Genomic DNA, 25613 nt, shown 5'->3' with positions numbered 1-25613 from the left:
GTAAAGGTGATCCGAAATTATTGTTAGTCGTTATTATTTTACTTGTTGTTGTTGTTATTACTGTTTCTGCTGCTGGAGTCTACCAAACTTGAAAATAAATTTGAGGAACAGGTGAAAACAAACAAATTACAGAAGATTCTTTATTTTGCTGACAATCATGCAACATGCGATAATATAGCTAATAATATACACATTTTGTTGATTATATTCTGTGTATTTCGTTTAAATACAAAAATACGTCTATCACAAAGAAAAAACCTGACCATCGTTATACGTAAGTCAACTCTGAAACTCAACTCTTGTACTGCTTGACTGATGAGGAGCAACGTGTGTTTATCTTCCCTCCAGAGAATAACAAAATGTTGACTGATTAATAAAATTAAGAAAAATATATAAATGAAACCTAGAACAAAATAATGCGCATCCAAAATTTGTTAAAATATCGGAGCAAAATAGTCGAGGTATTGACTTATTCGAATTATATTTATAGTGAAGCATTAAATCCGTGGTAATGGGAGGGGAGGAAAGGAACGAAATTTAATTCCAATACTGGGAAGATTGTTCCTTGGATCAGGAGCTCTTGACCAGCATCAGTCAACCCATCAAGGTTAATGTGTGGAAGGAGCGTAATATACCAAAAAGAAGATCCCTTAGCAAATATTTTGCTCAGTGTCTTACATAAGTTATAATATGAATGTAGACAGAAACAGATCTTTGAACTCTGGTGGAAAATATATCAAAAATATGTGAAATGAGACATGTGTAGTATCTGGTTATTTTAACCAGGAAATGTTTCTCTACGAGTGGTTTGTAAATCCTACAGTGATAACCACAGTGATAGAGGAGACATGGTGAGATGCCAGACTAGTACAGCTGTGAGCCAGGAGCTAGAGGGGTTGAACTGACTTGGATAAATAGGCTCGTTGCAGAACCTCAAAACTCTATTAGATGATCACGGTGTTGTGATGGTAATTAACACTGCAAGTCTTGTACATAACAGTGTTGGTCACAGTAATAACTTTGCAGCAGGCATCATCGTCTGGTTACTCTTTTTTCCCAGTGACAAGTCTGTCTTCCTTAAATTTCATAAGATGGTTGTATTTCGATGGTTGAAGCAGGTATTATATTGGTCAGCTATGTTATATGTGTTCTGGAGCTCTCGTATTATTTTTTCAAGCTTCTAAGATAAGTTAAGATAATATTTCATTCGGATTTTTAACCCCGGAGGGTTAGCCACTCAGGATAACTAAGAAAGTCAGTGCGTCATTGAGGACTGTCTTATTTCTACTGTGGTCCTCAATCTTGTCCCCCTGGATGCCACCCACAACAGTCAACTAACACCCAGGTACCTATTTTCTGCTAGGTGAACAGGACAACATGTGTAAGGAAACACGTCGAAATATTTCCACCCCAGCCAGGAATCGAACCCGGACCCTCCGTGTGTGATGCAAGAGCTTTAGCTACCAGGCCACTGGGGCCGCATCCTGGGAAAAAACTAACGTAATTTACCTAAAATCCTGGGCTTTCTGTGTGTTAGTATGTCACTGTTGTCCGCTAGGTCTGTATACCTTGTACGTGTACTGGTAGAACTGGAGATATTATTATTAAGTAAACTGGGACTGCTAGTAGCTGCAATCATTAATAAAGTTAGAAATTGGATTTGTGTGAATGTTTGATGATGTTGTATGTTCTGAAGTGAACACTGAAGATCACTTCTCTCTTTGTTCTGGCGTCGTGGCGTGAAAAATAATGCAGTCGTCTTCATTAGTTGACTTCCTGTAAACTTTCAAGGAAACTCTTCAGAACACCAAGAGTAAAGAGGACTTGGCGCATTATTTTTCTCACCTGGAACCTGGTCGTGGAGTGATCATATGGTTCTCTCTCATAGCAAAGGTTTCCAGCTCTGACTATCTTGATGATGAATGTTGTTAGATTCATCAGACATTCACTCAGTTACAATATCCAGAAGAAGAGCACAGGAAATATTGACTCAGCTAGGCAGGAACGCTCGTCTGGTAGATTCTTTGTTCCAGCAGTTGGTGAGGTACCTACCAGCGTCACCAGCACACTTGCTATGACAAACATTAAGGTAGCCACGATGAGCTAGGAGCAACATTAAGGTAGCCACGATGAGCTAGGAGCAACATTAAGGTAGCCACGATGAGCAAGGAACAACATTAAGGTAGCCACGATGAGCTAGGAGCAACATTAAGGTAGCCACGATGAGCTAGGAGCAACATTAAGGTAGCCACGATGAGCTAGGAGCAACATTAAGGTAGCCACGATGAGCTAGGAGCAACATTAAGGTAGCCACGATGAGCAAGGAACAACATTAAGGTAGCCACGATGAGCTAGGAGCAACATTAAGGTAGCCACGATGAGCTAGGAGCAACATTAAGGTAGCCACGATGAGCTAGGAGCAACATTAAGGTAGCCACGATGAGCTAGGAGCAACATTAAGGTAGCCACGATGAGCTAGGAGCAACATTAAGGTAGCCACGATGAGCTAGGAGCAACATTAAGGTAGCCACGATGAGCTAGGAGCAACATTAAGGTAGCCACGATGAGCTAGGAGCAACATTAAGGTAGCCACGATGAGCAAGGAACAACATTAAGGTAGCCACGATGAGCTAGGAGCAACATTAAGGTAGCCACGATGAGCTAGGAGCAACATTAAGGTAGCCACGATGAGCTAGGAGCAACATTAAGGTAGCCACGATGAGCTAGGAGCAACATTAAGGTAGCCACGATGAGCTAGGAGCAACATTAAGGTAGCCACGATGACATCTACAAGATATGGACTATGAAGTCAGTGTGAAGGTTGTGATGAATGGTTTGAAAAACCGACAAGTTGAAGATTGAGACACTTATGTAACATATGGGAATCTTTATTCAGGAAACGTTTCGCCACACAGTGGCTTCATCAGTCCAATACAAAGTAGAAGGTGTAAGGAGAGGAGGAGTTTGAGGTAATCAGTCCCTCAGCCTGGAGTCGATGTGTTCAGTCCATCAATCTTGTAGAATGTACAGCATAGGGCCGTAGACGTGGCTTATATACTGTAGTCAGGTGAGGCGAAGCAAGAGGAGGCGGGTTTTTCAAACCATTCATCACAACTGTCAGACACTGCAGCATCATAAGTTCTTGTTACAAAGAATTCTTCAACACTTGTTCAACCTTTGGACGAAGACCTACTTCAAGTAGTGGATGATACCACTATGACCCCGCCTCCGCCTGCTTCACCTCACCTGACTACAGTATATAAGCCACGTCTACGGCCCTATGCTGTACATTCTACAAGATTGATGGACTGAACACATCGACTCCAGGCTGAGGGACTGATTACCTCAAATTCCTCCTCACCTTACACCTTCTACTTTGTATTGGACTGATGAAGCCACTGTGTGGCGAAACGTTTCCTGAATAAAGATTCCCATATGTTACATAAGTCTCTCAATCTTCAGTGTGAAGGTGATCCCATGTGGTGGTTGTGGAGAATTTTATATTGGAGAGTTATCCATAAGCTTGGAGAAAATTCCGAGAGAGCTCCAGAATACAATACCTGCGTCATCTGTCGACATATTCACGACCATCTTATGAAATTTAACGAAGTCAGACTCGTCATTGGGGAAGAACCAACCAGATGACGATGTCTGAAAAGTGTTTTGATTGCAACTCTCACTGTTGCCCACAACATTGGCACTTTTATGATTTCAGAAGTCATAGATAAATTAATTCTTCACCATCAGAACACCACGATCACCTAAGAGTTGGAGTTTAGTTTCACTACAACAACCCTACTGGTCCAAGTCAGCTCAGTCCCTCTAGCCCCTGGCGGCTCACACACCTGGAAATAAATGGTATAAAATACCGACACAATGGAAATATAAACACATAGGCAGTATAATGTGATCCCTTATTGACAACGTTTCGCCCACACAGTGGGCTTTTTTAAGTCACAAACAGATCTACCTGGGGTTGAAGGTACGCGAGTATTTATAGTCAGGTTCAGAAAGCTGAGGTCAGGTGGACAATGCTGCATCTGATGATGTACCAGAATAGTGGCTTCTATAACATAGTTGAACCACTTGCCAAGAAACTTCTTCATCGCTATCCCACATAAGAACACAAGAATGGAAGAACACTGCAGAAGGTCTGCTCACAAGCTTATCCAATCTCTCTTCCAAGCTACCCAAGATTTTAGACTCTATAACCCCACTTGGTATATCATCAGATGCAGCATTCTCCACCTGACCTCAGCATTCTGAACCTGACTATAAATACTCGCGTACCTTCCACCCCAGGTGATCACAGTATCTCCTGTGCCAGGTAAGTAGGTAGATCTGTTTGTGACTTGAAAAAGCCCACTGTGTGGACGAAACGTTGCCAATAAAGGATCACATTATACTGCATATGTGTTTATGGCTCACACAGCTGTTTGGTTTCTACTCTTTACACCTCACCTCTGCCACTATGTAAACTCTTTAAAAGATATTAATATTGCACCTATCTTATTTCATATTTATCGGTATCTTATACCGTTTCTGACTAAAAATCTATTAAACAGGAACGTCTTTTTTTTTCTGAGTAATATATGAAGCCCCAACTTAAGGTTTATCTTGCTGGTGTTCACTTTCCTCCTTGTGAGCAACGTTGTTTCTGTGAGCGTGAGAATTGTTGAAGATACTCCACAACCACCTGTGAAGACGTCCACAGGAAGGGCTCACAGTTCCGGGGACAAGGCAGCTGGGACTCAGTGCACCTAGAAACACAGGTAAATAAATTATGTATGATGTAGATCGTACTACATCATACATAAGTCACTGGACTCCAGATTACTGGTCAAAGAATTCCAGTCAATTTGATTCAAGTTAAAATCTCCTACTAACACTATGTTATTGTGTCTAGAAGCCCTAACAGTTTCGTCCCAGAGAAGTCTCCCTCTATCGTGATTCAAGCCAAGAGGTCGGTATATTACACCCAGAATTACTTTTTCTTGACTTTCTACAAACTCTACCCAAACAGATTCTGTTACTGTTCCATCTATTTTTATACCTGCTTTTATGGAACAATTAATATTTTCTCGAACATATAATGCAACTCCTCCCTCCTTCCCATTATATTTATCCACATGGAACAACTAAAACCCTTGAATATTACACTCAGCAATCATATCCCAACTCTTTAAATCATACCACGTTTCAATTAATGCAATGAAATCAAAGTTCCCAGCATATGCTACCAAACTTTGTTCATTAATCTTATTTCCTGTTCTTCGACTGTTAGCATAAAATACCATCATATGTTTTTTTCTTCTGCACATTTTTCCTATTCATCTTTGTTTTTACACAATTTCTGAAATTATCATTACCCAGAGTTACTCCATGACAGTTACTATTAAGATTCTTAATATCAGAGCATAAGTCAATATATCCATACTCATTACTTATCATTTCTAAACCCATACCTCTAACTAATCCTAGTTTAAAGTCCTAACAAGCCCTTCAACTGAGCTAGCAAGAAGACCCACACCTGCCCTGGATAAGTGAACGCCATCCCTGACATACATGTCATTTTGGTCATAGAAGTTGTCCAAGTTGTCAATGAATGGTGCTGCATTATCCTTACAGTGTTTATCCAGCCAACAATTAATACCAGTTGCTCTGGACAACCATTCATTTCCAACTCCCTTCTTGGCAAAATGCCACATACAACAGGGCGCCCCTTCTTTCCAATTATGTCTATTGCTGTCATGAACCTCCTAACTAAATCCTCGCTTCTGCACTTGCCTACATCATTGCCTCCAACACTGAGGCAGAAAATAGGAATGATCCCGTTACCATTCACGATGTTTTCAAGCTGGCTAACAACATCCTCAATCCCAGCCCCAGAAAAGCAAACCCTCTGTCTCCTACTTCTGTCGTTCAAGCAGAACGCCCTATCCATGTACCTAACCTGGCTATCCCCAACAACAACAATATTCTTACCTTCCTTGGTGTTGTTCGTCGTGACGTTCCCAGTAGTCCACTCACATTCGTCGGGTAGCAAAGAGAATGCCTTAGATGTTTCCACAACAGTTTCCACAGCAGTATCTTTCTTATTCATCGTTTCTACATTTCCATTCATCTTCTTGATCGTCAACTTCGTTCCCTGCTGTCCAGCCACTGACCATGCTCCCTTCTTGACCTGAGGACTCAAAACAGGAGGACTATTACGAATCTTCTTGTTTTCCTCTGTCAGTTGCCGTATCTCCATCTTCGCTACTCTCAATTCTTCCTTAAGCTGCTGGTAAAGTTGCTCGATGGAGGGCATCTTGGTTTAGTCCAAGGAGAGTACAAAAACGTCCTCACTGAGCTAAGTACATATCACCTTTATAATACCCATCTTCCACTTATACACATCGATCAGGTCCCCCCTCATTCTTCGTCTAACAATTGAATGTAATTTAAGGGTCTTCAATCTTTCTTCATAAGGAAGATTTCTAATGCTATGTATTAATTTAGTCATTCTACGCTAAATGTTTTCTATTTTGTCTATTCTATTATGTCTATTCTGTAATATGGAGACCGGAACTGAGCTGCATAATCTAGGTGAGGCCTTAGCAATGATGTATAAAGCTGTAATATAACTTCTGTTGCTTACACTTCCTGATATAAATCCCAAAAGCAAGCTGTTTGCCTTATTATGTACACTTAGGCATTGCTGTCTTGGTTTGAGGTTACTGGTTATCATAACTCCTAAGTCCTTTTCGCAATCTGCATGACTAGTTCTACATTATTTAACTTAAGTGCTAGGGTTATGGACACTCCCGAGCTTCAGAAACTTGTATTTGTCTACATTCAACTGCATCTGCCACTTTTCTGACCAGGTATTGAGTTTGTCTAAATCCTCCTGAAGTTCCCTAACATCTACGTTTGAATCAATTATCCTACCTATCTTTGTGTCATCGGCGAATTTGCTCATATCACTAGTAATTCCCTCATCAAGATCATTGGTATATATTATAAACAACAATGGACCCAAGACTGATCCCTGTGGAACGCCACTTGTTACTGATCCCCACTCGGATTTAACCCCATTTATGGACACTCTCTGCTTCCTGTCTGTGAGCCATGACTCGATCCATGAGAGCACTTTTCCCCCAATACCATGAGCTGCTACTTTCTTAAACAGTCTTTGGTGCGGAACTCTATCAAAATCCTTACTAAAATCTAACTAAATAATATCAAATCCTTTGTAAAGTAAAAGGACACAAGTGCAACTAATGTGACATTTTATTGTGGCAACGTTTCGCTCTCCAGGAGCTTTATCAAGCCATTACAAACAAGCTAACACCAGAGTCGCCATCGCTTCTAGCACTTCAATAAAGGATCCAACCAGGACAAAATCCAAGCACCACGAACCAGTCAATGCAGGTGTTTACACTATACCCTGTGGAGGCTGTGACAAGATTTATGTAGGTGAAACAGCAAGAAACCTCGACACCCGCCTCAATGAACACATTTACGCATGTAGGAACGATAACTTGAACAACGCCTGTGTACAACACCGAAATTCCACCAATCATCTCATGAAATTCAGAGACGCCCAATTAGTGATCAAAGAAACTAATTTCCGCAGACGCAAGTGCCTCGAATCAGCACTGATCGCTGTTTCAAACAGAATTAAACAAAACAACAGCAGCTTCACCATCTCCGAAGTCTTAGCAAGAATCCTCCTGAAAACAGTAAACCCTGCCATCACATAGTCTCTCCTGTTATACTACACAAAGCACATTACAGAGAGTGAACACTGAAACAAGCTGCCTCTTTCCAGTCTATGTTTGTCCAACCTATTTTTATGTTACCCAAGTAATAGCTTTTACATCCTTTTACTCATGTACGAATTAATTGCTCTACCATATTGTATTACTTTTGTCACTACTACTACTACTACTACTACTACTACTACTACTACTACTACCACTACTACTACCACTAGTGAACATCGAAATGGTACCTCACTAGTATTGCACCTCACTCTGAGCCTATATATACCCTCTGTGTCCATATATTGTTTGTAATGGCTTGATAAAGCTCCTGGAGAGCGAAACGTTGCCACAATAAAATGTCACATTAGTTGCACTTGTGTCCTTTTACTTTACATATTGTCGGTAATTCTACCAACTTTATTACAATCAAATTCTCTACTGTGACCAACAGCCTCAAGGGCTTACTGAAGAAAGTTAATAAATTGGTTAGACAAGATCGGCCTCTCGTGAATCCATGCTGAGTATCATTAACCAGATTATGCTTATCCAGATGATTTCTTTTAATCTCAGCTATAACTGACTCTAGTAATTTTCCTACAATTGAGGTCAGGCTTATAGGCGGTAATTTGACGGTAACGACTTGTTCCTTGTTTTAAAAATAGAAATTACATTAGCCATCTTCCACATATCAGACACTACACCTGTTTCAAGAGATAAATTAAAAATATTAGTTAATGGTTCACAGACTTCCATTTTGCATTCTTTAAGAACCCTTGAAAGGACCTCATCAGGTCCCAGCGACTTATTTTTCTTAAGTCTGTCTATTTGTTTCATAACTATTTTACTAGTGGCTGTGATGTTACATAATTTATCTTCTTCAGGCCCATTATAAAAAATAATTACTGGAATACTGTTAGTGTCTTCCTGTGTAAAAACCGAGAGAAAATAATTATTTAAAATCGAGCACATTTCGTTCTTTTTGTCAGTGAGATGCCCATAGTTATTTTTAAGGGGACCTATCTTATCTCTAACTTTTGTTCTATATACTTGGAAAAAAATTTTGGGGTTAGTTTTCGAATCCCTAGCAACTTTAATTTCATAGTCCCGATTAGCTTTTCTTATCCCCTTTTTAACGTCCCTCTTAATGTCAATATACTGATTCATAATATGACCCTCACCACTTTTGATACGCATATAAATTCCTTCTTATGCCCTAAAAGTTATTTCAGCCTATTATTCATCCATTTTGGGTCATTTCTATTTGATCTAATTTCTTTATATGAGATAAACGTTCTTTGGGCAGCATGTATAGTGTTCAGAAAACTGTCACATTGATAGCTCTCTTCGTTACCCCAGTCAACAGATGATAAGAGTTCTCTAAGCCCATTGTAATCTGCTAAGCGAAAATCTGGAATTGTTACTGAGTTATCCCTACTATCATACTTCCATTCTGTGCTATAGGTAATTGGTTTGTAATCGTTTTTGATGAGTTCCTCTGTAGTTTCTAAATTATTAACAAGGGTTTCCTTGTTTGCCAGAACCAAATTAAGCACGTTATTTCCCCTTGTAGGTTCTGTCACAAACTGCTTGAAAAAAACAGTCCTGAACTACCTCTAAGAAGTCATTTGATTCTAAATTCCCAGTCAAGAAATTCCAATCAATGTGATTAAAATTAAAGTCCCCTACAATTACTACATTAGCGTGCCTTGTGGCCTTAACAATTTCCTCCCACAGTAATTTCACTTGGTCCCTATCTAAGTTTGGTGCATGGTATATCACTCCTAGAATAAATTTTTCATGCCCCTTTGAAAATTCTATCCAGACAGACTCTGTATGTGTTACCTCAGATTTAATACCAGTTTTTATGCAACAGTTCAAGCGATCTCGGACATACAGTGCCACCCCAGCCCACTTACCGATATTTCTAACTACTTGGAACAATTTAAAACCCTGAATGTGACATTCCGCAGACATGTCCCGACTTTCGGAATTAAACCAAGTCTCAGTGATTGCAAATCCCTCAATGTTACCTGCACTAGCAACTAATCTCAAGTCGTCCATCTTATTCCTAGCACTACGGGTATTAGCATAATATACATTGAAATACTCTCCTTTCTCTTTATCCTTCCTGCTCATTTCTGTTTCTCCACTGAACCTATTACTGTCCTTGTCACCTAGTGCCACTGGCTTTCCAATATACACCTCATTCTTCCTATTACTAGTTCTGATAGAACTCACAATATTGCTACACTGGGACTTCACTGTATTCTCGCCAAAATCCATTTCATTATCTATTCCTACTTTGAAGCCATAACAGCTCCCTCCACTGCAGTTGCCAGTGCCTGCACCCCAGACCTAGATAAGTGAACCCCATCCCTGGCATACATGTCATTTCTTCCGTGGAAGAGGTCTCAGTTGTCAATGAATGTTACCGCATTTTCCTTACAGTATTTGTCCAGGTAGCAATTGACATTAATTGCCCTGGACAACCATTCTTTTCAAACTCCTGTCCTTAGCAAAATACTGCATATGACAGTGTTCCCACCCCTCTTCCTAATTATCTCTATTGCTGACCTATACCTACTAATCAGGTCCTCACTCCTACGTCTGCCAAAATCGTTGTCTCCCGCACTGAGGCAGATAATAGGATTGCTCCCATTACCTTTCATGGTGTCGTCCAGATGGCTAACAATATCCCCCATAACAGCCCCAGGAAAACATATCCTCTGCCTTCTCTGTCCATCCCTAAGACAAAAGGCCCTATCCATAAACTTAACCTGACTGTTTCCAACTAAAACAATGTTCTTACCTTCACTAGTGGAATTCGACATGACATTCTTGATGGTCTTCGTTGGGGCTTCAAGGGATGTCTCATTCACATCAGAAAATGCTTCTGTCAGCATAGTTGCTGAATCCCCTTATATGTGTTGTATAGCATATCATAGTACCATCCATGTGTTTATATAGAAGGAATGCTTCCATCAGCATAGTTGCTGAATCCCCTTATATGTGTTGTATAGCATATCATAGTACCATCCATGTTTTTATATAGAAGACCCCCTTAGGCCGAGTGACTGTTTGTGTGACGTCACGGGATGCGCATGTGTACATTCGTACCTCTGCCTCCTTCTCAGTCGGCGCATAGACATCCAGGCTAAAACACGGCAAGGCTGGGCTCCATCTCCCATTACCACAGTCTGACAATAGCATTACCATCCAACAAGTGTGTCTATCTTCAACCCTCGATATTTCCTTTTAAGAACCCCTATGACAATTGGTGGCAATGGAGGGCCTGTAATCCTGACGATTACAGCGATTTCTGGAGATAAATTTCTACTGGGCCAGTCGCCATCTTGTGAGTAGGCCTGCCAAGAAGGTTAACGCTCGACCTACCCCAGCCAGCTACCTTAGCGTTCCTCCCGCCCAAGCTTCTACCAGCCACTACAATATTCACTGGTCAGTCTCTTTGTATTAGTGTTTATCTGCTTATTTGCATCACTCCCGAGGCGTTGACCTGAGTTTGCAAAATAAGCCAGCTTCCAGTCTGTGGTGGGGGAGTCAGAACAACCGAGTCCAGTCCAGCCTAGCCTACTCCATCCAATTTTTTTTTTTGCCTGCCAAGCCAGCTTTCCACCCCTGCTGTGCTCATCGTGAGAAGTTATCTAGCTATTCTGTGTGAAGGGTTAAGATAAGCCAGCAAGCAACTGACCCAGGTGTCTTACCCCAGTACTCAAGCAAGGCACGTGGGTACAGTCTTCATCACTTGTGATTCAAGCTCCAAGCCATTCTGAGTGCTCTTTTTCATCCCTGTGGTGTTGTGGTATTTCGTGGGTGTATTTTAAGCCAGCCAGCTTAGAATATCTTCGCACCAGTGTGGTTGTCTTCAGTGAGGCTTACGCCGTTCATCCCATAGGCCCACTGACCACGTGTGTCTCACCACGAGGTCTCGGTCTCAGACGCCTCACTCAGCCACTCACCCACTCACCCAACCACTACCACTGTGTTTTGGTACATTACAAGGGGTTATAGCACCATATTTTAAGGACCACATAGGAGGTCAAGAGCTAGAGTGTGTTTGGTGCCACCGTTGAAAGCCTCCTGTGTGAAGTCTATCGTCGATTTAAGCGCAAATTCTTCGAGTGTGGAGAGAAGTCAGTGATCATAGTCAGCCACCAGTCTCCTCTATCCTCCAACACCATCCTCCAACCTTCCACCTCATTCTTCACCACGTCGGTACAGTGATAATATTTATCATAGAGACATTTGCAAGTGTTGAGACCTTTCTTTTGTGTTCCAGTGATTTTTCTTAGTGACATTCAGTGACTGTTGATTAGACTCAGTGTTTATTATATACTGACTGCAATATTTTTTTTTATCTTCTTAATTCAGTGTTAATTTTCGTGCTATTATTTCATGTCTGTTGTGTTGTGTTTCTTCTTATACACTTGAAGTAAGTACCTAGTGTTTTTCCTTTGTTTCCACTTCACAATCACCTAATGTTCTCAGTATTCCAGTGAAGTAATTCAGTAATTTATTACCTTGTATTCTGCATCACAACTCAGTGTTGTCTGTTATATTTTTTATCCCAGCATCTGTGTATTCTTGTTTTGTTCTCTGTGTGTTGAACATTCTTGTGTTCATATTCTTTTCATGAAGCCAGTGTCTAATTTGTCTTATTTCCACAGACAATAGTGCCATTATTTTGTGCAAGCAAGAAACTATTTTTCAAATTTTTCACACATCAAGTTTCATTGCAAGAAAATTCTAGTATTGTGTTTATGTTGATGTGTTGTGTTCTGCATCACTGTAAGTGTTGTGTTCTGCATCACTGTAAGTGTTGTGTTCTGCATCACTGTAAGTGTTGTGTTCTGCATCACTGTAAGTGTTGTGTTCTGCATCACTAAGTGTTCAAGCCTTTTTTGTTCTGTGTTTTGTATCTATTATTTTTTTCATATTTCATTGAACAAATTCACTCTTAGTGCAATTTTTAAGTTCTTCTTTTAAAGTAAATTGTTCTTTTGCTTGTTAAGTGTTGCTTAAGTTGCAGTTGAGAGTTAAAGTGTTCCCTCAGTTCATTCTTTGATATATTTCTTTTCTTGTGTGTGTAATATTTTTTATTATTGCACATTGACTCATTTTGCAATAATTCTTGTGTAAACATTGTGTTGCCATTAAAATTTTTCTTGCAGAGATTTTCTGCAGTGTTGTGCAATACTGTTTGATTAGCAATTGTTATTGCACTATTGCTACAGTTTATTTCAGTGCAGTTTCTTATGCTCGGTTCTGTGCATAATATTTTATTCTTTGTGTGCCATTTTATTTTATTTCAGTGAATTGTGTCCCAGTTTCTTTTATTTTACACAAACTTTATTGAGTCCATTTTATCATTTTATTGTGTGTTTCCCTATTGCATTAAGAACAAAGATAATTCACTGTGCCATTCATTCAATTTAATGTAGAATTGAGCAAATTAGATTTGAGTAAAGTACAAGTTCTCTTGATTTCCAAAGTGTTGTTTGTTCAGTTGAGTATTTGCTTTGTGACTGTGAGTTACTTTGCTTACTGTGTGACCTGTCAATTTTTTTAATTACTTATGCAGAATAATTAAGCATTTTCTTCCCATTTAAGCTTATTGTGTCATTCTCTCTATTTTTCTTGCCTTATGTCCTTGAGTAAGTTCCCTGAGAACATGTCCCAGTCACTTTTGAATGTTCACTTAGTGTATCATGCCAGTCAAAGTCAATATGAATCAATCCACAGTACCAATATTCCCTTACTGACTGAAAGACAATACCTAGCCCCTGAGCAATGTGTTTGTTCTCATAGCTTGTATCGGAGATTTGTTAAATTGCTGCGATATGTCAAGTTCAGATTAAGTTCCTATAGATCTGTGAATTACTTATTAACGTAGCCGAGCGGTCAGGCACTAGTAACTGTCACTCCCATCTGTGTTCCACCTACACCTTCAGACTTGCAGGATAGTGTTCCATTGCCTCAAGTGTCCGGGGACACTCAGACTGCTTTGAGTGCACAGCCTATCCCTGCAATGTCTGCTAGTTCAAGTAGTAGTTTCTCCACGGGGGACGCCTTGTCAGAAAACGATTACTTGCAACTAGTAATGCCATCTCTTGTTGATGTCACATGCCGTATGCAGAAAGACGTCTCTGTTGCGGCTAGTGCTCTCACTAGAGTGTCTGTTGTTGTCCCTTGTGTTCCAGATGGTGATCCCATCCTCGTTGACAGTAATCAGTGCAATGTAAGAAGTTATTTCTCGAGTAACTTTCACGTGTTGTTGACGTTTGTAAGTGAAGTTCCTTTATAGTTGATACCTCATGTCACAGTGTGCAACTCAGATTGAATATCAGTATTGTTGACCGTGTTCAATTCTTTCTCCTGTGCTTGCAGTTTGAGATAGTAGATTCGCTCTCCCTTGCTCATATTGCGTATTATAGCGTTAATTTTTTTTCAACCTGGGAGAGTCATCCACTCCACCAAGTTTGTTCATTCCTCCAGTAAGAAAGAACTGATCCCTTGTGTTCTGGTGATTCGATTCCTGCTCCAGGAAGATCTTATTCTGACTGTGAAGCCACCAGCACCCATTAGCGACTTTGTAATGAGCCAAGAATTACTGTATCGAACAGTAAAGTTGAGTACTCCAAGTAGAAGAGTGTACCAGTTAGTAATTCCACAGTCACTAGTGAATATAGCTGTATCTTTTGTAAATACTCGTTCAGATCGTCCATGTAGCTGTATCTTTTGTAGATACTCGTTCAGGTCTCCCTCAGTCAAGGCATGTGTTAGCCATTGCAGAGGAATTCGATCCTCCCAGAGATGATAACCATTCTGCATACGTAAACCTTACCCTCGCAGAATTGGGTTTAAATGTACATAGTCTGTATAACTAGATGGCCGAGATGAAGTAAATTGTCAACTGTTTGTTATTACCTGATTAGTTTTTCAGAATTTTTTTTTTCGTATTCACGTTCCCTCCGTATTCTGAGAATTTGACAGTAATGATCTGAGTGTGCACCAGATGCCTTTGCTGTTAATTTCACCTTGAATATATATATATTTATTCTTCCTCAGAATCTGTAGAGTGCATGAATACAGATCGATCGATCAATTCCATCCATATTGTACAATGATTTGTTCTTATAATTTGTAATGCATTACGTTAAAACTCATTACGTTAAAAGTGATTACGTCAATACCCATTACGTAAAACTCATGTTAACATCCAGTATGATACCATCCATTAGTTCTAAGTTATATATGAATTTGTTATTAAGAACATAAGAACATAAGAAAGGAGGAACACTGCAGAAGGCCTGTTGGCCCATACTAGGCAGGTCCTTTACAATTCATCCCACTAACAAAACATTTGCCCAACCCAGTTTTCAATGCCACCCAAGAAATAAGCTCCGATGTGCAAGTCCCACTCAAATCCAACCCCTCCCACTCATGTACTTATCCAACCTAAATTTGAAACTACCCAAAGTCCCAGCCTCAATAACCCAACTAGGTAGACTGTTCCACTCATCAACTACCCTATTTCCAAACCAATACTTTCCTATGTCCTTTCTAAATCTAAACTTATCTAATTTAAATCCATTACTGCGGGTTCTCTCTTGGAGAGACATCCTCAAGACCTTATTAATATCCCCTTTATTAATACCTATCTTCCACTTATACACTTTGATCAGGTCTCCCCTCATTCTTCGTCTAACAAGTGAATGTAACTTAAGAGTCTTCAATCTTTCTTCATAAGGAAGATTTCTAATGCTATGTATTAATTTAGTCATCCTACGCTGAATATTTTCTAACGAATTTATGTCCATTCTGTAATATGGAGACCAGAACTGAGCTGCATAATCTAGGTGAGGCCTTACTAATGATGTATAAAGCTGCAGTATGACCTCTGGACTTCTGTTGCTTACACTTCTTGATATAAATCCCAGTAATCTATTTGCCTTATTACGTACGCTTAGGCATTGCTGTCTTGGTTTAAGGTTGCTGCTCACCATAACCCCCAAGTCCTTTTCACAATCTGTATGGCTAAGTTCTACATCATTTAACTTGTAAGTACTAGGGTTATGCGCACTCCCAAGCTTCAGAACCTTGCATTTATCTACAATGAACTGCATCTGCCACTTTTCTGACCAAGAATAGAGTTTGTTTAAATCCTCCTGAAGTTCCAGAACATCTACGTTTGAATCAATTATCCTACCTATCTTTGTGTCATCGGCGAATTTGCTCATATCACTAGTAATTCCCTCATCAAGATCATTGATATATATTATAAACAACAACGGGCCCAAGACTGATCCCTGTGGAACGCCACTTGTTACAGATCCCCACTCGGATTTAACCCCATTTATGGACACTCTCTGCTTCCTGTCAGTGAGCCATGACTCGATCCACGAGAGCACTTTTCCCCCAATGCCATGAGCTGCCACTTTCTTTAACAGTCTATGGTGCAGAACTCTATCAAAAGCCTTACTAAAATCTAAGTAAATAATATCAAATTCTTTATCGTGGTCAACAGCCTCAAAAGCTTTACTGAAGAAAGTTAATAAATTAGTTAGGCAAGACCGGCCTCTTGTGAATCCATGCTGAGTATCATTAATCAAGCTATGCTTCTCGAGATGGCTTCTTATAATCTCAGCTACAATTGACTCTAGTAATTTGCCTACAATTGAGGTCAGGCTTATTGGGCGGTAATTTTACGGTAACGACTTGTCCCCTGTTTTAAAAATAGGAATTACATTAGCCATCTTCCACATATCAGACACTACACCTGTTTGAAGAGATAAATTAAAAATATTAGTTAATGGTTCACAGAGTTCCATTTTGCATTCCTTAAGAACCCTTGAAAAAACCACATCAGGACCCGGCGACTTATTTTGCTTCAGTCTGTCTATCTGCTTCACAACCATTTCACTAGTGACTGTGATGTTACATAATTTATCTTCTTCTAGCCAACTATAAAAATGAATTACTGGAATATTGTTAGTGTCTTCCTGTGTAAAAACTGAGAGAAAATAATTATTAAAAATCGAGCACATTTCATTCTCTTTGTCAGTAAGGTGCCCTTAGTTAATTTTAAGGGGACCTATCTTATCTCTAACTTTTGTTCTATAGACCTGGAAAAAACTTTTTGGGTTAGTTTCAGAATCCCTAGCAACTTTAATTTCATAGTCCCTTTTAGCTTTTCTTATCCCCTTTTTAACGTCCCTCTTAATGTCAATATACTGATTCATAAGATGACCCTCGCCTCGTTTGATACGCCTATAAATTCCTTTCTTATGCCCTAGTAGATATTTGAGTCTATTATTCATCCATTTTGGGTCATTTCTATTTGATCTAATTTCTCTATATGGGATAAACGTTCTTTGAGCAGCATGTATAGTGTTCAGAAAACTGTCATATTGATATCTCACTTCGTTACCCCAGTCAACAGATGATAAGTGTTCTCTAAGCCCATCGTAATCTGCTAAGCGAAAATCTGGGACTGTTACTGAGTTATCGCTACTATCGTACTTCCATTCAATGCTAAATGTAATTGATTTGTGGTCGCAAGCACCCAGTTCCTCTGAAATTTCTAAATTATTAACAAGGGATTCATTATTTGCCATAACTAAGTCAAGCAGGTTATTTCCCCTTGTAGGTTCTGTCACAAACTGCTTCAAAAAACAATCCTGAACTACTTCTAAGAAGTCGTATGATTCTAAATTCCCAGTCAAGAAATTCCAATCAATATGATTAAAGTTAAAGTCTCCTAGAATTACTACATTATCGTCCCTTGTGGCCTTAATTTCCTCCCATAGTAGTCTCCCTTGGTCCCTATTTAAGTTTAGGGGACGGTATATCACTCCTAAAATCAGTTTTTCATGCCCCTCTGAAAATTCTATCCAAACAGACTCTGTATGTGTTACTTCAGACTTAATACCCGTTTTTATGCAACAGTTCAAGCGATCTCGGACATACAATGCCACCTCACCCCGCTTCCCGATACTTCTATCTACTTGGAACAATTTAAAATCCTGAATATGACATTCCGCAGGCATGTCCCGACTTTTTGAATTAAACCACGTCTCAGTTAAGGCAAATACATCAATGTTACCTGCACTAGCAACTAATCTCAACTCGTCCATCTTATTCCTAGCACTACGGCAATTAGCATAATAAACATTGAAAGACTCTCCTTTCTCTTTACCCTTCCTGCTCATTTCTGTTTTTCTACTAAACCTATTACTGTCCTTATCACCCAAAGTCCCTGGCTTTTCAATATATACCTCGTTCTTCTTATTACTAGTTCCCCTAGAACTCGTAATATTACTACACTGGGACTTCACTGTTTTTCTGCCAAAACCCATACCACTAACTATTCCTAGTTTAAAGTCCTAACTGCTCCCTCCACTGCAGTGGAGTACATAAGTGAACCCCATCCCTGGCATACATGTCATTTCTGCCATAGAAGAGGTCCCAGTTGTCAATGAATGTTACCGCATTTTCCTTACAGTATTTGTCCTGTCAGCAATTGACACCAATTGCCCTGGACAACCATTCATTTCCAACTCCCCTCCTTGGCAAAATACCACATATGACAGGGTTCCCACCCTTACTCCTAATTATTTCTATTGCTGACCTATACCTGCTAATCAGGTCTTCACTCCTACGTCTGCCAACATCGTTGCCTCCAGCACTGAGACAGATGATAGGATTGCTCCCATTACCTCTCATGATGTCATCCAGATGGCTAACAATATCCTCCATCCCAGCCCCAGGAAAGCAAACTCTCTGTCTCCTACTCCTGTCCTTCAAGCAGAACGCCCTATCCATATACCTAACCTGGCTATCCCCAACAACAACAATATTCTTACCTTCCTTGGTGTCGTTCATCGTGATGTTCCAAGTAGTCGACTCACATTCGTCAGGTAGCACTAAGAATGTATTAGATGTTTCCACAACAGTTTCCACGGCAGTCTCTTTCTTCTTCATCGTTTCTATCTTTCCATTCGTCTTCTTGATCGTCAACTTCGTTCCCTGTTGTCTAGCCACTGACCAGTTTCCCTTCTTGACCTGAGGACTCATAACAGGAGGACTACTACGAATCTTCTTGTTTTCCTCGGTCAGTCGCCGAATCTCCAACTTCGCTATCCTCAATTCTTCCTTAAGCTGTTGGTAAAGTTGCTCGAAGGAGGGCATCTTGCTTCAATTCGTAGAGAGTGTGCAAACAGGTCTTCACAGAGCTAAGTACACGTCAACACTGCGCAAAAGCCAACTCAATCAGGAGCTACTGCGCAGCACATCCGCATGGCCCAATAGCGATGCGAACACTCCAATATAGTACCATAGTACCATCCATGTGTTTATATAGAAGACCCCCTTAGGCCGAGTGACTGTTTGTGTGATGCCACGGGATGCGCATGTGTACGTTCGTACCTCTGCCTCCTTCTCAGTCGGCGCATAGACATCCAGGCTAAAACATGGCAAGGCTGGGCTCCATCTCCCATTACCACAGTCTGACAATATAGCGTTACCATCCAACAAGTGTGTCTATCTTCAACCCACGATATCTCCTTTTAAGAACCCCTACGACACTTCCTTGGTGCTCGTTGTGATGTTCCCAGCAGACAATCCACATTCGTCAGGTAGCACAGAAAATGGGTTGGAAGTTTCCACAGTAATCTTCAGGTTCTTCGTTGTTTCTGCCTCTCCAACAGTCTTCTTGATCCTCAGCTTGGTTCCATGTTGCCTGGCCACTGACCAGGTTCCCCTCTTAACCTGGGGACTCACAACAGGAGGATTACTACGAATCCTCTTGTTCTTCTCTGTTAATCGCCCTATCTCCAGCTTAGCAACCCTTAGCTCCTCTTTGAGCTGCTGGTAGAGTTGCTCAAGAGAGGGCATCCTGGTTCAGATTCAGAAAGAGCACACAAAGAAGTCTTCACAGAGCTAAGTACAGGTCACCACTGAGCTAAGTACTGGTCACCACTGAGCTAAGTACAGGTCAAGTAGGACTACAAAGGGATCTGGACAGGCTACAAGAATGGTCCAGCAACTGTCTCCTAGAGCTTACCTCTACCAAGTGCATAATCATGAAGACTGGGGAAGGTCAAAGAAGACGGGAGACAGAGTTCAGGCTTGGGAGCCAAAACACTGCAAACGTCCCTCAAGAAAAAGAATCTTGGGGTGAGTATAATACCAAGCACATCTCCTGAGACACACATCAATCAAATATCTGCTGCAGCATATGGGTGCCTTGAAAACCTAAGAATAGCATTTTGACACCTTAGTAAGAAATCGTTCAAGACTGTACACTGTGTACTTCAGGCTCAAGCTGGAGTATGCAGCACCAGTTTGGAACCTATATCTGGTAAAGCACGTCGAGAAATTAGAGAAAGTGCAAAAGTTTGCAACAAGACAAGTCTCGGAGCTGAGAGAGTTAAGGGAAATCTATCTGACGACTCTTGAGGATAGGAGAGATGGGGGGTGACATGATAACGGCATATAAAATATTGAGAGGAATTGACAAGATGAATAGGGACAGAATGTCTAACAGATGGAACACAGCAACAAAGAGTCACATCTAGAAGCTGAAGACTCAGATGAGTCACTAGATGTTAGGAAGTATTTCTTCATTTATAGAGTTGTCAGAAAGTGCAACAATCTACAGAGTGATGTAGTGGAGACAGGATCCATACATAGCTTTAAGAAGAGGTACGATAAAGCTTATGAAGCAAGGAGAGAGAGGACTTCGTAGTGACCAGCGAAGAGGTGGGGACATGAGCTATCACACGACCACTGCAACCACAAATAAGTGAACACAAATAGGTGAGCACACACACACACACACCCACACACACTCACACACACACACACACACAAAAACACACAAACACACACACAACACACACACACAACACAAAAAACACACACACACACACACACTCACACACACACACACACACACACACACACACACACACACACAACACACACATACAACACACACAACACACACACACACACACACACACACACACACACACACACACACACACACACACACACACACACACACACACACACACACACACACACACACGATTTCAACCACAGGGAGATCGACTGGGAAAACCTGGAGCCACATGGGGGTCCCGAAACATGGAGAGCCAAGATGATGGATGTGGTACTTGAAAACCTCATGCATCAACATGTCAGGGACACAACCAGAGAGAGAGAGGGGAGGATGAGCCAGCAAGACTGGATCTTGTGTTCACCCTGAGCAGTTCAGACATTGAGGACATCACTTACGAGAGGCCCCTTGGAGCTAGCGATTATGTGGTTCTGAGTTTTGACTATATAGTAGAGTTACAAGTGGAGAAGGTAACAGGAACTGAAGGGGACAGGCCAAACTATAAAAGGGGGGACTACACAGGTATGAGAAACTTCCTGCAGGAGGTTCAGTGGGACAGAGAAATGGTAGGAAAATCAGTAAACGAGATGATGAAATATGTGGCAACAAAGTGCAAGGAGGCAGAGGAAAGTTTTGTTCCCAAGGGAAACAGAAATAATAGGAAGACCAAAACGAGTCCTTGGTTTACCCGAAGGTGTAGGGAGGCAAAAACTAAGTGCAACAGAGAATGGAAAAGGTACAGGAGGCATAGGACCCAGGAAAACAAGGAGATTAGTAGAAGAGCCAGAAACGAGTATGCGCAGATAAGGAGGGAGGCCCAGCGACAGTATGAAAACGACATAGCATCGAAAGTCAAATCTGACCCGAAACTGCTGTATAGCCACATTAGGAGGAAGACAACAGTCAAGGACCAGGTGATAAGGCTGAGGAAAGAAGGTGGAGAACTCACAAGAAACGATCAAGAGGTATGTGAGGAGCTCAACACGAGATTTAAGGAAGTATTTACAGTAGAGACAGGAAGGACTCTGGGGGGACAGACCAGATGGGGACACCAGCAAGGAATACACCAACAAGTGTTGGACGACATACATACAGATGAGGAGGAGGTGAAGAAACTGCTAAGGGACATCGATACCTCAAAGGCAATGGGACCGGACAACATCTCTCCGTGGGTCCTTAGAGAGGGAGCAGATATGTTGTGCGTGCCACTTACCACAATCTTCAACACATCCCTGGAAACTGGGCAATTATCTGAGGTATGGAAGACGGCAAATGTAGTTCCCATTTTCAAAAAAGGAGACAGAAAAGAGGCACTAAACTATAGACCTGTGTCATTGACGTGTATAGTATGCAAAATTATGGAGAAGATTATCAGGAGGAGAGTGGTGGAGCACCTGGAACGGAACAGGAGTATAAATGCCAACCAGCACGGATTCACGGAAGGCAAATCCTGTGTCACAAACCTTCTGGAGTTTTATGATAAAATAACAGAAGTAAGACAAGAGAGGGGTGGGTTGATTGCATCTTCTTGGACTGCAAGAAGGCCTTTGACACAGTTCCTCACAAGAGATTAGTGCAGAAGCTAGAGCATCAGGCGCATATAACAGGAAGGGCACTGCAATGGATCAGAGAATACCTGACAGGGAGGCAACAACGAGTCATGGTACGTAATGATGTATCACAGTGGGCACCTGTGACGAGCGGGGTCCCACAGGGGTCGGTCCTAGGACCAGTGCTATTTTTGGTATATGTGAACGACATGACGGAAGGGTTAGACTCAGAAGTGTCCCTGTTTGCAGATGATGTGAAGTTAATGAGGAGAATTAAATCTGATGAGGACCAGGCAGGACTTCAAAGAGACCTGGACAGACTGGACACCTGGTCCAGCAAATGGCTTCTCGAATTTAATCCTGCCAAATGCAAAGTCATGAAGATAGGGGAAGGGCACAGAAGACCACAGACAGAGTATAGGCTAGGTGGCCAAAGACTGCAAACCTCACTCAAGGAGAAAGATCTTGGGGTGAGTATAACACCGAGCATGTCTCTGGAAGCACACATCAATCAGATAACTGCTGCAGCATATGGGCGCCTGGCAAACCTGAGAACAGCATTCCGATACCTTAGTAAGGAATCATTCAAGACACTGTACACCGTGTATGTCAGGCCCATACTGGAGTATGCAGCACCTGTTTGGAACCCGCACTTGATAAAGCACGTCAAGAAACTAGAGAAAGTACAAAGGTTTGCAACAAGGTTAGTTCCAGAGCTAAGGGGAATGTCCTATGAAGAAAGATTAAGGGAAATCGGCCTGACGACACTGGAGGACAGGAGGGTCAGGGGAGACATGATAACGACATATAAAATACTGCGTGGAATAGACAAGGTGGACAAAGACAGGATGTTCCAGGGAGGGGACACAGAAACAAGAGGCCACAATTGGAAGTTGAAGACACAAATGAGTCAGAGAGATAGTAGGAAGTATTTCTTCAGTCATAGACTTGTAAGGCAGTGGAATAGCCTAGAAAATGACGTAGTGGAGGCAGGAACCATACACAGTTTTAAGACGAGGTTTGATAAAGCTCATGGAGCGGGGAGAGAGAGGGCCTAGTAGCAACCGGTGAAGAGGCGGGGCCAGGAGCTAGGACTCGACCCCTGCAACCACAAATGGGTGAGTACAAATAGGTGAGTACACACACACACACACACACACACACAACACACACATACAACACACACACACAACACACACACACACACACACACACACACACACACACACACACACACACACACACACACACACACAGTGGAGAGGAGAAGTCACGCGCGATTGAGCTCGTCTATTGGCGGTAGATGTGTCCAGGGCCGGATTACCGCATAGGCAAACTAGGCATTTGCCTAGGGCCCCGCGCATTTGGGGGCCCCGCGGTCCAAGGGGTTCAGGGGCTCATCCAAGACTGTGCACATGGTGCAAGTGCAAAGGGGTCCCTACCTAAAAAGTTCAAGTGTTTGGAGAGTAAAATTGATTTTTAAAAATTAATCAAAACAAAAATAAATAATGAAATAAAATAAAATAAAAATAAATAAACCTAACCATAGATGGCAACACTCAACACGCCTTTGTTTACATCAGAACAGCTGTGTTTTCCCGCTAATGGGTGAGTATGGGAGATTCCTCGCCAATTTTCTGTAGTAATTACACGTTATCTAGACTTGTACTGTGACAAATTAACTGAAGTGTTGTTGATAGACATTGATGTGTATGGATAAATGTTTGTTTTCGCCTCTAAATGTTAAGGGAGGTACCTGATAGTGTTACTTGACCAGTAAAGACTCATGGACCAGTAAAGACGCATTTTTGGTAAAAATACTATAAAGAAAAACCTTAAAAACGCAAACTGACTTCCGTTTGTAGGTTTTAAAAGCACTTTGTCCTGTCTTTAAGTATTCATCATTTCAATAACAGATCTCAATTGATTGATGTTCTACATCACTTCCGTCGCAAATGCTTAGTTTTCAAGTTGCGACGGAAGTGATGTAGAACATCAATTAATTTACTACATATTTCCCCAGAAACACATAAGCCACATCAGAAAATCGTTGGCTGGGTGAAACTGAAAATTGTCCCTGCATTCTTTAATTCTCATGTCCTTACCTATGGTGGTAGGCCATATATCATGCAAAATATAATGATTAGTTTAGTAATGAAAATGGTAATATAAATACCATTGTGCATTGTTCTTGGACTCGGTATGATTTCTGTTTAAGTAAATTGGAGATCAAGGAGGATGAATTAGTAAAATATTCGTAGCCCAAATCACTAACATAATCTATGGTAAAAGTTCTGTATATGACTCCTTTCTGGTAATGTTTTGAATTTTTAGATGCGCAGCCGGAGGAAAGGGGGCTACAAGGGCCATATCCCCCAATTGACAAAAAAAAATTAATAATAATTAAAAAATTAATAATAATTGATAATGAAAAATTTTTTATTTGCATGATTACAGACAGTGATACATCCTCATTATGGCATCTCGTGAACGTGATGTTGGACGTTCTTATGCGAGTGGGTCACAGAAAAGAAAGAAGAAAATTCAAGAAGAAGAACAGAAAAAGAAAGATGTAGGAAGCTGCAGAAAGATCACAGACATGCTCACGAAAACAGTTATTATTATTATTATAATCAAAAAGAAGTGCTAAGCCACAAGGGCTATACAGCACTGCAGGGAAGGAAGCGAGGGCATCAGGTGGCAAAAGGGTGGTGAATGAGTAATAGGTTACGGAGCGGAGCAGTTAAAGGGCAGCAAGAGACTGAGCTAGAAAGGGCTGAGGGGAGTGCGTAAGGTATCATCATCAGAGTTTGTGGAGTAAATCAGTCGTTGTCAAGAAGTCAATGAGTCAGGATTAAAGGAGGGTCCATCAGCAAGAAGGAAAGGTAAAGAGAGAGTAGTAGAACTAAGACGGCGATGGAGGTAAACTCTGCGTGCTCGTTGATAGAGAGGGCAGTCTAACAGAATGTGGCTAATCGATACTGGAACTTGACACTGCTCACACAGAGGTACAGGGTGCCTCTCCATGAGATACCCGTGAGTAAGACGAGTGTGGCCAATGCGAAGACGGGAGAGAGTGGTCTCCCAACCATGGCACTGATGACAAGATGGTCAGTAACCTATGCTCGGTTTAATAGAATGAAGTTTGTTACCAAGCAGAGTTGACCAACGTTGTTGCCAACGGGCGTGAAGGTGGGTAGCTATTGCAGCAAAATAGTCCAAAAATGGAACACCTCTATAGGAAATTGGTAGGTCATGTACTGGTGATCCCGCAGCAGTGTCTGCCTGTTCATTGCCCTGTATGTTGACATGACCAGGGACCCAACAAAAAATAATATCTTTATGCTTCGTAGAGATACGGCGTAGCCAAAGTTGGATACGGAGAACTAGGGG

General features: G+C 41.2%; 1 protein-coding gene and 1 long non-coding RNA gene across 2 annotated transcripts in view; one reads left to right on the top strand and one right to left on the bottom strand.

Annotated features, from left to right (window-relative positions):
* The first annotated feature begins 141 nt into the window (after positions 1 to 141).
* Positions 142 to 2874, top strand: LOC128696464 (uncharacterized). The gene is made up of 3 exons (XR_011393220.1): positions 142 to 2151; positions 2183 to 2585; positions 2617 to 2874. It is a non-coding gene; the product is annotated as an uncharacterized lncRNA (long non-coding RNA).
* A 1399-nt stretch (positions 2875 to 4273) lies between these two features.
* LOC138854051 (sodium-coupled monocarboxylate transporter 1-like) overlaps positions 4274 to 25613 on the bottom strand; it is a gene marked incomplete at its 5' end in the record, with an annotated part of 38708 nt that continues 17368 nt past the window's right edge. Inside the window, 1 exon segment of the mRNA XM_070094785.1 lies at positions 4274 to 4760. Coding sequence (XP_069950886.1) covers positions 4606 to 4760 — 155 coding nt within the window.

Source organism: Cherax quadricarinatus, chromosome 47 (assembly GCF_038502225.1).
Source record: "Cherax quadricarinatus isolate ZL_2023a chromosome 47, ASM3850222v1, whole genome shotgun sequence".
NCBI classification, from domain to species: domain Eukaryota; kingdom Metazoa; phylum Arthropoda; class Malacostraca; order Decapoda; family Parastacidae; genus Cherax; species Cherax quadricarinatus.
The sequence above is the reverse complement of the archived record's forward strand: the minus strand, read 5'-3'. Positions and strand labels throughout refer to the sequence as shown.